At 24.3% G+C, this 14,667-nt stretch overlaps 1 protein-coding gene across 5 annotated transcripts in view; it reads right to left on the reverse strand.

Moving 5' to 3' along the window:
* The window catches only part of LOC129609913 (uncharacterized protein DDB_G0283357-like), a 128,057-nt gene that overhangs the window by 15,028 nt on the left and 98,362 nt on the right, over window positions 1-14,667 (reverse strand). For 4 of the 5 annotated variants that reach the window (XM_055522185.1, XM_055522184.1, XM_055522186.1 and 1 more), the window contains 2 exons: window positions 12,658-13,062; window positions 8,042-8,373 (listed from right to left, as the gene is read on the reverse strand). In XM_055522185.1, coding sequence (XP_055378160.1) covers window positions 8,042-8,373; window positions 12,658-13,062 — 737 coding nt within the window. The remainder of the gene's footprint in view (window positions 1-8,041; window positions 8,374-12,657; window positions 13,063-14,667) is intronic. The other variant, XM_055522187.1, reaches the window with a different exon arrangement.

Raw genomic sequence — 14,667 nt, forward strand, 5'->3', positions numbered from 1 at the left:
AGAGAAACAGAAACAAAAAATTTAATAGTTTTTAATTACATCTAAAGTGAAATTCATCACTGATTCAGATTTAATGTTTTCGAATAGAAAGAGAATTTGATGACAATCTGGTTTTATTTTTTAACTTTAAATTTTTTTAATAAGTTTTTAATTGAAATGAACAGATTTTATTCAGAAAGAACTTTTCAGATTTTTTGGTTTTTCGTAAAATTTATGAGTTATTTATGAGTAGCAGAAAATATTAATTTAATTTAAAATGGATATATGTGGGGATAAGAGGACGTTCCGCCTCTTTAACAAAATGTATTGTGAACTTCATTTATATTTGTATTAGGGAAACATAATCGCCTTGATTTGAAGTTGATTAAGGATATTCAGAAATACATATAAATAAATGTCCATTACTCATTAGAGTCACTTATACCTTCAAGTTCTTTAATGCTGTAAAATCTTTTAAAAACTAAATCTTTAACTTCAAATTCTTTGTCTGCAAAATCAGAAAATTTCGCATAAGAAACTCTAAAATTTAAAATATAGAAACTTTGATTTAAGAAATTGTAACTTAAAAGTTTCGCTATTAACCACAAGATTTAAAGGTAACTTTGCAATTTAACATTGTTAACAAAACTTAATAATAACACAAATTTAAATTTTCAAACTTTAGTAACACTTTTATAGAGAATATTAAAACAAATAACATTTTAAAAGTTAAATGTACTCTTAACACTTGCTATAACTTTCATTCCAAAAAGAAAAAAGAAACAAATTCACTTTAATGACACTACGCGGTAAAATGTTTTGCAAATCTTGTATAAAATTCAGTTTTTACATTTTGTATTGAGGAATCCAAACGAAAATACAATAGTTCTGTTAGTTCCATGTTTACCATACAAGTTTATTTAAAAATTTTAATAAACAGTTGATTTCTAATTTGAAATATTTTAGCTCTTTATCTCGTTAAATTTCTTGAACTCTCTTTCCTCCTTAAGTATATTGTTAGCTTGTTGCATTGATTATAATGTTTTCCAAATTTAAATTTTGATTATTACCAAGTCTAACGTTTCACTGTTATAGAGACGTCCTATATGTATAGATACGGGGCCTTTTACAGCTTTTAAAAAAAAAAAAATGAAAAATTTCGCTTATTAATTTCACTCTTTCCATCCGTTCGTCTATTGGTATGTGGACATGTTTACAAAACTTGTACACCCTTGAAAATCAAAAGCTAACATTTCACATATTTTCAGATAAACTCAAATTTTACAAATTTCGGGAGGCGATATTTTGAGAGGGGTGGAGATGGAAACACCACCTTTTATTCAGAAAAGTGCTAAGTGCTATTATTGTTAAGTTATTGCACATAAGATTATGAAAATGTTTAAACACTTATTTAAAATTCTACGAAATGAAGCATGTTATAGCGCTTTGGTTATTGTACCTAAAAAAATTTAAAGTTGTTAAAGGCAAACATAATTTGCAAAATGCATATAGTTTTGCCTAAATGTATACTATATTAAAAGTAGACCGATGATCCAAAGCCGTAGTCATGAATAGCGGTACTCTTAGCTACAATTTTAGTTTGACATAAAATAATTATAGTAGTTAAAAAACTACTCCCAATTTACTCCAAAACAAGTTTTTAAATTGAAAATTTTAACAGATTAAAATTTTTCAAATCAGAACCGCATGAAAATCATATAACTTACAATATTTCAACTACTTTCACACCATACTACCTCATTGAAAATTTTACAATGTTTGCAGTATCAAATATTTTTTTTATTAGTTTAGAAACATCACTTTATTTTTCATATAGAATACTTGTTAAGGTTGACATTGCAAATTTTAAGCATGCTCATTCTAAACCATCATATTATGGTAACTATACAACAAATCTACGTAAGTATAACATTTTTTTTATATCCCAATGCAATTTTACCCCCCAAAAAAAAATAAATTAACTTTGTGTTCATCTATAATTTTTTTAAATTTTTGTTTTCTCGGAATTTAATCAAGAAATAAGAAACTAGTTTAAAATATAAAAATAACTATAAAATTGAATATTATTTGTCTCGACTACCATTGTATGTAATTGTGAACCGTAAAATAAATATGTACAAAAAGTGAAAACTAAAAATTTATATCAAATAAAAACCATAAACAAGTAAACATATTTTCAAATTAAAGTTAGAAAAATTATATTAGCAAAAAAAGAAGTAACCAAAGAAAAACAGAATTCCTAACCCTTAATTTGTGCAAATGGCAACAATTTATAAAAAGGACTCTAAGAGTAACGAAAATAGTGAACATAAAAAAGAAGTAATCCAATAAAATTTAATTGTGAACGAGCATGGTGCATTGTATTCATCACAGAATACATACATAATATTATGTATGAAAACAAGAAACAAAAACAAAAAATACAATAAAACATATTAAAGTTTCAAAAGGATAACAAAGAAATGAAAGCAAAATGAAAAAGAAAAATTTTTAAACAAGGATAACGTACATTTTCTCAATGGTTTTAGTTTAAGATTTTTTTATTTCGTAATATTTTTTCTCCTCATATAAATTTTACGATCTTTAGTTTGAAAAGGTGTTTTAAATTTGGTATTCCTTTTTTAATTTTATTAAAAATTATTTATGAAAAAAAATGTTTTGCCAAATGTGTTATTCCAATGAAATTACAAGATTTCGGAATATTTTAATAAAATTTATTTTAATCATTTACAGTTATTCGGAAATATAAATGGAATAATTAAATTCTGTGTGAAATCCATATAGAATTTCAAAAGATCGATGCATATTTGAATTTTATACTTTGTTTATTCACAAATTCGGTGAGTACCTTAAATGCCAGATAACAATTACATAGAACAGCGTCGAATCTACAATATATGCGAAGTAAGCATATGTAATGAGCGCCTGAAAAAAGGGGTGCAATTATTATACGCAATGTAAAATGTTAATTGCATATTGTTCATTCCTTTAAGAACGGGAGGGTGCACTTTTTGAATAAGTAAAACTATTATTAACTTTTTCGATATTGTTGATTTGATAGCAATCAAAAGCAATTAAGTTAATTTAATCATTATTTTCTTATTTTGTGTATGAAATATCGCAATGATTTCATATCCCTATTTGGAAATACGTTATTTTTATCTAGGTTCTAATATCCCAATATTAAATTCCTAACTTATTTCTTTAGTATTAATAATTAAAAAAAAAAAATGTTTAAATTAAACTTCGTATGACCAATATGCATCTCAATATAAAAGAGAATAAACCAAAGGATTTTGAGGAAAAAATTTCAATTACTTGTATGAGAGTTATAAACATAAAACAAATGCACATGCAATTCATTTCAATTAAAATAATTCTTTATAGTACAGAAAGTCATTTTAGTATCTAAACAATGTAATGTTAATATTAATCTTGATGTGGTAAAATATGATACCATTGCATTTATTCTCAATTGTAACATGGATAATAATATTAAACATTACAACGAAAAAGTGAACATGTCAATAATTGAGAATCACTCATACTCTGTTTAGGAACTTAAATTTATTTTGCTGATTTAGAAAAAAAAACAACCCGATCAATAAACAAATGACGAATTTCAAGAAAAATGCACAGTGCACACTTTAATATTCATAAGATCATTGAAGTTTAGAATATAAATTTTCTAAGAAAAAGACCTTATGTTAACTATCACAGTTAAAGTGAAGAAAAATTATTTAATTCAAACTGTGACAATTTTGCATGATTTCTTTATGCAAAATGCCCCCGGTTAATTTAAATGATACTTTAAATTTTGCATACAACTTATATTTATGTTGATTAACATAATTCATGTTGGTTTCAAACATTCCATAAAATAGTATGATCTATTGCATATGCAAAGCATATACGAACTTGAGTTATTAACCATAACATCATGTTGTTATACAAAGACACGTTTGTATGATAATGTTAAAATTTTACATTAATATTACAAGTAACGTAACTATTTTTCTTCTTAGTTAATTTGTTTTATGAAATTTTGATTTTGTTATGAATAATAAAGATCATTTTCTAGGACAATGAATTGGGAATTAAATTTTTATTTTGAAAATTATATAAAAAATTTTTTGTTGTAAAATTTTAATAAAAGTTCTTGATGAAACAAAAAAAAATGCAAAAAATTTTGTAGTATTTCTAAATTTAAATATGTATACATATACATTTGCAGACACGTACAATGCACTGTTGAACATCAATGTATATAGACCCTCATGAGTAATGTAAAACTTTTACAAGAGACCACGTTCACAACTCAACAAATTCTATAGAAAATTGTTTGATGGGCTGAAAATCTGCATCGTTAATTTTTTTAATTTTATTGCAGAAAAAAATTGGAACATTAGCAGTTACATACTTTGTTTTTCTTAATAACTTTGAAACCATAACAGATAGACAGATATGCCGAATTAAAGTAATAAAATTGATAGCTGTACTAAAATTAGCTAAAAAAGCTGCAAAATTTTTGTCCGTAGGGTTTCAAATCAGATTTAATTATTTACCTAAATTAAGATTTACTTCAGATAGATAAATAATTAAATTCAAAGAGAAAGAAAAAAGAGAATGAGATTAAAGTCCTGTAACTCAGAACGTGTTTAGCTATGATTATAACTTCTATACAAAAGTTTTACCTATTTATAGTGATCTACACAAGGTTACAGTCGTACAAGTAGACAGTCGAAAATAAACAAAATTTTTGTGTGGATCATAGTGCCAAAACAAAATCGTTTCGAAGCTACAGGAATTTGAAAAATTCTGCAATTCCAAAAAAGATACAGGATCCAAACAAACTATATATGTTCATTATATATATATATCATTGAATAATGTTCATTATATATATATCATTGAATAATGATATATATATATAATGAACAGCACTTAGTTACAAAACATCTTGTATACCAACTTATTATACCAAATTTTTTATTATATATATTTTATTATAAATTTTATTAGATACATTTCGGGATATGCTATTTATTCCTTTATTACACTCACATACCTATTCAAGAACTTTTGAAGAAAATTGTTTTAAAACTGATCTGTTGAGAATGTGAAATTGCAAGCATTAAATTTTTTGAAATTTTTCCAATATTTTGGCCTTTACTTTGCAAATGGTATAAAAATTGTGGATCAATGTAAAATTATAAATTGCTAGAATAATAAAAATAATATAATTATTTTAAAATTTAAATATTTTTCTCCATTATTATTTAAGATTAGTACCATAGCCATTACTTTTCTGGAGTAAAATAAATTATCTATTAAAAATTGTCTATAATCTTCTTGAAATAAAAACCAAAACTTTAAGTTTTAAATATTTTTTTACATTATTCCGGTTAGAAAGATTAATTATTTCGCCCCAAACTTATATAATATGTACATAAATAATTAAATTACTGCGTCATAATATTTCCTATGTGGCACCTTGTATCACAACGTATAAATAATATTATTACATCCATTACAAATATTTTGAGTGATGTTATTCATATTTGAGTGTGTGGTGATGTTATTCTTCCACATAGTACATAAAATTTTAGTGGCAAGGAATACAAATAAATGACCGCAAAACTTGTATATATACAACCACAAGTATATGTAAATTATGGAAATTTAAAATTGTTTTTGTGATGATTACTATTGAGTTGAGAAAAATATGAAATTTATTAAAAAAAACATCATTAATATTTTATTATTTGAATAATGCATTTTCAAAATATGTGAGTAAAAATCGGACGTTTATTATTACGGAATTAAAATTATTCTTTTCAAATTCCACACGAATGCGATTATCGTTTCTACAGTTTGTTTGTCATTTCGTTCGTTATTCTCGCTATTTCTAAAAAAATAATTTAATCACATCCATCTAATTTTTACAAATCGTTTAAAAAAGTAAATGGTATATAATGCTATATATGATCACATAACTAAATTCTATCCGGTTTCGTTCGACATTTTGCCGTTTTCTGATTTTCGAAGTGTAAATTATGTAAAAATTTTTAAGAAATTTTTGAAAAGCAACTCTAAATAAATAAAAGTCCTGGCCATTAATTTTTCATAAAAGTATTTCTTTGCCCCACTTCACATAATTTCAATAGATAAAAGGATTTTTCCTATATTACATGTCCTAGAATACTTAAAACTCAATTCTTTTCACTTCTACTTAAAACTTTATAATAAATATTTAAAATAGAATTTAGATATTAAATTCCCCTTTCAATTTAAAGCATTTGAACATAATAACCTTTAAATTAATTTAAATTGAATTTTACTTTTTGTTTCCTACTTTGTCGGCCTCCAAAATAATTATTTTTAATATTATTTTATTGTTTATTTAATTATTAATTTTTATTTATAATATTGATAATACTGCAGAAGAGGGCCAATTAAATTAATTGGTTTATTTCATTTTATATTAAAATATTTATTATATAAGAATAAGAGTGTACACATAGAAAAACCGGCAAAAATTTCAATTCATTAGCGATAAATTTAAACATTAATACCATCTAATCGTATTTTACAGTATAATATTCATAATTTTAATTTTCATTATAAATTAAATAAATTTAAATAAAAAACCAGCTATTAAAAATAAAATAAATTATTTTCAAACTGAATAATATTTATTCACCATCAACATCAAACAAAAATAATAAAATAAATTATTTTCAAATGTTATAAAAAGAAAGATATAAGTACATATATAGAAAATTTTTTTGAGAAACTCGAAAAATGAATTTTGGAATTCATTTTATATACCTACTCTATTAAAAATATTTTGTTTTATGTCCATTTCATAAAATTGTATACCTTTATACCTACATACATATGTATATTAGTTATAATATTGTACAAATACCACTTTTAAATTTCACAAGAAAAAATTTATGAGCTATTTCAGTTGAGAAACATGCATATACGAGTACACTTTAATTCATAAATTATTTTTCAGCATAAATATACATAAAATTTAATTTAGTTTAAACCGTCTCTACTTACACTAGATATTTTCGTAAAGCAATTTACTCGCACTGGCGTCCACGAGACCCTTATGTGTAAATTTTAAATGGCCGAAAAACACAAAGCATAATTTGCAAGAAAAGAAAGTTTTCTTATCGTCTTTCATTTTGCACCAAGAAAAATTTATTTTTCTTTATAAGTTTCCAATAAAAAACAAAAAACTAAAATCCAAATTTCTTACACATCACACACACAGCGGTCTCTCAGACCCCAAATTGACTTTAAGAAGAAAATTTACATATATTTCTCGAATTGTTTATACTAACTTTGAAATTCAAATCAATAAATTAAATTCTGTTGGGGTCTACCAGTCTGAGTATCCCAGATTAAGGATCTACTAATATTTTTGGCAAACTACATACTGTATGAGATTTAAAAAAAAAAAAACCAACATCCTTTTATTTCATTAACTACCTACTAAGGCTAGGGGGAAAATCAGAAATTTCATGATTTAAAAAAAAATTAATAATACTTTATTAAATAAAATCAATAATTCGTATTTGTTGCAGTACATTCAACGAAAATTATTCGAACAAATTAGAAGGTGTTCGTTCCACACACAAGAATTCAAGATAAATACGTAAGTTGAATAAAATATAAAACCAAAATGACAAATTTACATTATTGATGATCTCAAATGCTATTATTCTAAATCCAAAATGCTAAATTAATTCATCTCAGTCCTAGTTGATTCTGTGTATTTATAGCTGCGCTCTTTAATATCTATAAGAATTGAATATAACAAACGCCTACTACATATTTCTAATCACAATAAGGCACAACAATATTAAATACATTTTTGATTAAACTTAATTTTCATAGTAACTTCATTATTATTTTTCAAATGAAAAATATTACAGCTTTGTCTTAGTGAATTCAAGGTCTGCTCTTATCCAAGTCCAAATTAAGAAAAAAAAAATTTTTTTTTTAATAAAAATAACATAAATACCTTATATCCTTCACCACAATTAAAAAGCTGTTGCTTTTTCTTATCATCTTTTGAATTAGAAGGTACACCATCGACTGTATCTGTTTCAATATTGGAATTTTCTCTTGATGCTAATGTCAATGTAAATGTCGTTGAATTTTCACCATCTATTGAACCATCGGTAGTCAAAATATCGGTGGTGGTAGTAATGTTGGCAGTAATATTGGTGTTGGTGTTAGCAATATTGTTACACCTTTGAGAATTTTCATTTTTATTTTCATTTTGCTTATTTTCGTCATCATCTTCAGCAGCAGATAATACGGTTCCTTTCCATTTTAAAAGACTTTCATTTCCTTTACATGAACGAGAATAAAAAAAAAAATATGGTATAGAAAATTATCAAAAAAGTAAAAAAAAAAAGTATAAAAAAAGCACTAAAAAAAAGAGGAAAACAATAACAATAGAATGGAATTTTGTTTGTTTTTATTTTTTTTTTGCTTTCTTCAAAATCCTTTTAAAAAAAAATGGTGTAGGTGCAAAATGAAAACAAAGCAATGAACCAAAATAAAATTAAATTTCTTCTGTGTTTACCTACATATTTTCTTTTTTTTTTAAAGGATAACAACAATAAGAAATACGAGTATATCTATATTTAAGTGAATGTACAAGTTGTTCATTTTATGGTATTTAAACGTGAGGTACGTGATTTGGAAGATTTTAAAATTGTTCAAGGAGATCGACAAAAACTGTATTGGAGCAAACCTAAATAGTGTTTTTGTTAATATTATGAAAATTTATACAAAATTTTTGAAAATTAACCCGAAATTCTGAATTATCTCTCAACCTCTTTGATATTATACTTAAATTTGGCTCTTAAGTAGTAAATTTAATAATAACTTATAAAAATTATTTCTTATTTTCAAGAAAAATAAATTGAATTTCAACAATTTTGTCTTTGGCAACTGGACGGACTCTTACTAATATTTTTGTTCGGATTAATACGGGTTTATACCTAATAAGAAGTTCCTAAGAGCTTTCATGTGTTATACTTTGTAGAAACTTTCCCTAATTTCAATTTAATTGTTCCAGTGGAAAGCGCTTTGTGAGAACATTCCTTTAATATTTTTTTACATATTACTTTTAAAATTAAAAAAATTCATTTTACGAGCTGACCTTTAATTCTCGAATTATGTATAATAAACATGTATAATTTCGAACATACCAGATTTCCATACGATAAGAATAAATTTCCCTGGCATAAAATCTCATTTAAAACTGTTTATTTGACATCTGCTGTCAGATTATGATACAACAAGTAGGTGTATCTTAACTTGAACATTTTGTATCTTTTTAAGTTTAAATATGCAACAACATTATATTTTAAGAGCCCCTTCGTTTTCGTTTTTCCTTTTACTCTTCATTTTTGTTATTCGATTCCTTTCTTATCCTTTGTTTTTGGACATTGTTTACATAAAAAATACATGTATGTAAATAATGGCATTTTAAAGAATCTTGTGAAAGAACATTGAGATCAAGAGGTATAGAATAAAATTCATTGAGAAAAAAAAGCTTTATATATTATGTATAGGTATATAAGGTTTATAAACGAATGTATAGCATTGTGTTATAAGATATATAAGAGATATTAAAATGAAAACCCAAGGGAAATTTTATCAGAATTTTATGATAGTCACTAAGGGATTACATAAAATAAAAAGTAAAATATAAAACAGATTGAATATTTAAAATATAAAGAAAAAAAAAAAGAATATTGGACTTAAAATATTTTTTAATGGAGCATATTAAACATTTTGTCACAATAATAATTTATTTTAATATAAAATTAGAGCTATGAAATCAAATTATTATATCACGTCAGACATTGAATGGAATGAAATTGTTCAAAAAATAAGAACCGGTAATTTGGTATCTAAATATAGAAAATTATTTCCGTTTTAAGAAAAAGATGGAAATAGCGGCAATTTGAATTGAATTTTCAACTTATTTTTCTTAAGAAATCTTCACTCGTATGTGAATCGTAAATGAGTGCTTTTGATTCACAATATCGGTTATATAAAGCACTGAACTCCCGGAGGTATAATCCTTTATGCGTACGCTATGAAAGATAACTTGTACACAACTGAAGCATCTGGTTGAACAGAATTATTACTTTTACACCAATCTACATATTATATAGTTTGCAATTTTTCCTGCGAAATATCTTGGTATTCCTGAAAAAGGTCTAATTTTTGAAAAATATCAATTATTTCTAAGAAAATTTATTTAGTACGTTCCATACAATTCAAAATTCTGTCAATTTCTTTTAAAAGTTATTGAGAAAATTTCATTTTCTTTAAATATTTTGTACGCTTGACTTTTATTGATTATATAATAAGAGTTTGTCATATTTTAACAAAAATAAATAAATAAAGGATAAGAGAACTTATTGTCTAAAAATTTATTTTTCAGAAAAAAATTTGAGGAGAAAATTAAGAAGATAGTTCAATGTTATCAATGCTATTTTAAAAAAAAAACTAGAAATGTTTTCATTGAAATTATAATTTACAGAAAAAATTCGTGAAACTGGAAAAATCGGCCATTATAATAATCAATATTAACGGTATTTCTAACATTTATTCATTCAAACCAACCGTACCGTTTAACCGGTTCAAAAGAACCAAGCGCGAAATGGATAAAAAACATAGTAAAGAAAAGGTTACGAGATAACTAGTATTGTAGGGACATGTCAAAATGAAAATTTTTGGCTACCTAGAATCGAAGATGAAAGAATTTTTTTGGACGTAAAACTTTATTATCCAAAATTAAATATAAATCATAGATCTTATTGATCCTGGAAAATTAAGTAAGTTACCTCTTTCTATTTAAAGATTTATCTGTAAAATAAATTTTAAAACCCATTAATTTTTTTTTTAATTTAAAATTTCCCAAAAATCTGTTATAAAGTTTCTGGAGCTTTCTTGAAAATACTCTAAATATTTCATATTTTAAAATTATGGAAGAACTAAACTGAACTTTTCAAGAAAATTGTGAAAAAAAATAAAAGTAACCAACATTGTGTCAAATGTTTTATTCTCTGAGTGCTTAAGAACTCATATCCAAAAACTTTAAAATTTTCAACAAAACTATACTATTTTAGTTGCAATGATAAACTGTCTTAACGATTCTTGTTTTGTGTTTAAACCTAATATTCAAATTTAATATTAAAATAATCTTTATCCTTAATAAGTACTCTTTATTGCTGCAAGAAATCTTTAAAATGCAAGCATATTATACACAGACATTTTTGCACAAAAATGTGTGTTTTGGAAATAAAAAAATTTGTGCACAAAAAGCTAAAGTATTTTCTTGCGAAACTTTAATTGTTAAATAAGTACATGATAATTATAAGCTCAAAACTATTATAAAAATTCATAAGTTCCATTTTTCAAAAATTTCTTAAATTGCAAAATATTTTTCTATAATTATTAGTACAACTTCATACAAAGTACAAAAAAAGCAAAAATATTTTCATTTCGAAAATTATTAAAATTAGATTATTGCTCTTTTATTTCGTAATATCAAATAAAAAGTACATCATTTTCTTCAAGTGATTAATTTAGTCAAATTATTTGCATTTTAAGTTGACTACTTTAAACATTTCAAATTGTAAATATGAGCTACTAAATAATTTTATTCCTTTGAATATCAAAATTTTTCTGTAAATAATTGTGTGTATAGTTCATTCATATATATACACATCACAACACATATTTAAAATTTTTTATTTACAAAAGAAGTCCTTTGTAAACAAATGAATACCACTAGCAAAGTAGAAATGAAAACAAAGATCCTAAATATATATTATATGTACTCTAAAATTTATGAAGTAATATACAAAAATTTACATACATATTTTATATTTTTTTTCCAAAAAAAGGATCTAAATTCGAATTAGTTCTTGCTTTTATAAACCATAGAATATGTTTATAGGTAGTATACAGCACCTTTAGAGCAATAATATTATAACAGGAAATGTCGTAAGAATGAGACAATAGTGATACGAAATGCATGCTTTAATACCTTCTATACTATGTGTGTTATTGTAAATTAATTGATGGAACCAGAAATAACAAAATTAATATTCTTGAGCTATCTTTTATAGTCTCGAATAGTGTAGAACGTTTGAACACATAACACCATTTCCACTCATCCTTTAACTGACATTTAAACTTTGTTCAATGTTCATAATTAGCAGTACACAGTTAGTGATATGACAATAACTTTACAATGACTTTAAAGATGGTTTCAAATAATTTTAAAAACAGCTTTAATACAATTTAGCTGCAGTATCAAAACTTTTAAAATACAATAATACCATAATTTTTTATTTAGATATAAAAACAGTTTTATGTTACAGGTGCTATGCACACATTTCCATCACTATTATAATTTATAAGTAATTATGATATATGTAAATATTAGGTTATGTATTACCCACATACATATACATAATTTGGTAATGAATAAATATCTATATAACCTACAAAATAATGAAATAACTCAAACCAAATATATGTAATATAATATAGACTCCCTTATAATTTATAAAATGTATTATATAATAATAATTTACTTACCTTGTGCATTTGTTGAATTTTTCAATTCAGATTGACTATTTTCAAAATTATTTTCTAATTGTAATTGATTTTGAACATTTACCGATTGATACAATGGATTTTTATGGCATATAATATTATTAATTGAATTTCCAATATTTTGATCAACATCATCATTACTAAATTCTGATTCAGAATATTTTGTTGAGGAACCTAAAAGAACATCACATGGTAAACTATTGAATTCATTATTTGATGATGGTGGTATTGAATTTAAATTTTTATTATTAAGATTATTGCTATTCGAACGATTATATTGATGATGATGTTGATGATGTTGATTATGATGTGGATGATGATGATGTCGTATTGGTGCATCTAATTCATCATTATCTAAATTATTTAATTCATAAGTATTAGGACATACTGAAAATAAAGCAAAAGCATATTAAAAGATTATTATTAGTACAGCTAAATGTATGTGTGTTTATATATGTATATATATGATATAAGAAAAGGATATAACAAAGGTTATAATTATATATGATATTTTATATAATATTATGATCCCCTTAAAATATTGACCGCTTAAGGGTCACCAAAACATTATACTGTATACAGTTATACAGTATGTATGTATTTTATATAACAATGTATAGCATATTTGAAAGTAAATAAAAATTTAATATCCGCATTCTATAAATTTGAATTGAATTATGTCTGTAATTTTAATATTTAACAAGGGTTTTTATTTTGGTCTTTTTATAAACAAAAAATAAATTCATAGTAAGGATATGTGAACAAAATTTAAATATTTCTTTATAAAGGAATAGAAATTTTTTGAAAATTTCGTAATGTTTATTCAAAGTATCATGTATTAGATAACACTATATACTTTAAAAGTGGAAAATTTTTGTTCGGAAATTTAAAATAAAGAAATTTTTGTATAAATGTAAATCTGAAGTAAAAATTTGTTAGACATTTAATAGTTTAGTTAATTCTAAAATGATTTTTATTAAATTTTTCATTCAAGTATAACATTATTGTAGAAAAAAATCAATTTCCGCAAGCGTAAATACGTTAAATTTGTTTAAATAATAAATTTGTTCAATAAAAATTGTTTAGAATTTTCAGAAAAAATTTGAAAAATTATTCAAAAACTTAATTTAATCGAGATATCAACAATCACGGACATCCCAGGATAACAAATATATTCACATTATATGCATTATATCTCAAGATTTTCATTTTCATTATTTGCATTATTTTCATATAAACAAACCATAAAATTTATAATGTATCCCTCCTAAATCTCATAAAATTAACATCGATTTTGTATACTTAGTAATTCTTAAGAATCATTCAAATATATTTTTGTTTTTAAATATATTTTATTTATATGCAAGTTATTAAACTATCTTGATTCGATTATAAAAAAATAATTTTATTTCACACAATGTCACAACTATTACTTAAAAATTAAATTTTACAATTACTTAAATTCGAATTGATAGTTTAATTATAATATTCTATTCTTATTAACACCAATTTTAGACTAAATCATATCTTAAAATCTAACAGTATTTATAGTAATTAAAATTAAGTTCGTTTCCGGCCTCGTGCAAAATTATAGACGTTTCGTCAGCATTTTTGATGGGAACGATAATTTCGTAATTTCTTCATGTTTAAACATGTTCGATTGCAGACGCTGTGTCAGCAATTTTCATGTGAACAGAAATTAGTATCGTACTGAAGATGTAATTTGATACCACTTGAATATGTAACTAAAGACGGTGATAACTCCTCCCCCTTCAAAGATCTGCGTCCCGTAGATCAAGCTGGAATTTTGGTGCTTCTATGACTGAAATTTGCGGAATCTCTATAGTAGGAACCACTGTTGGAGTGCGTTTTCTCACAACCTTGCTGATGTTTTTCTTGATGACCCAAATGATGATGACTGCAATGATGACGAGTCCTATAGTAATATCGGATGCTATAGAGAGTTGGCTCCTTGGTATTAGCTTCTGAAGT

This window comes from Condylostylus longicornis, unplaced genomic scaffold (genome assembly GCF_029603195.1).
Source record: "Condylostylus longicornis isolate FDR11 unplaced genomic scaffold, ASM2960319v2 ptg000040l, whole genome shotgun sequence".
NCBI classification, from domain to species: domain Eukaryota; kingdom Metazoa; phylum Arthropoda; class Insecta; order Diptera; family Dolichopodidae; genus Condylostylus; species Condylostylus longicornis.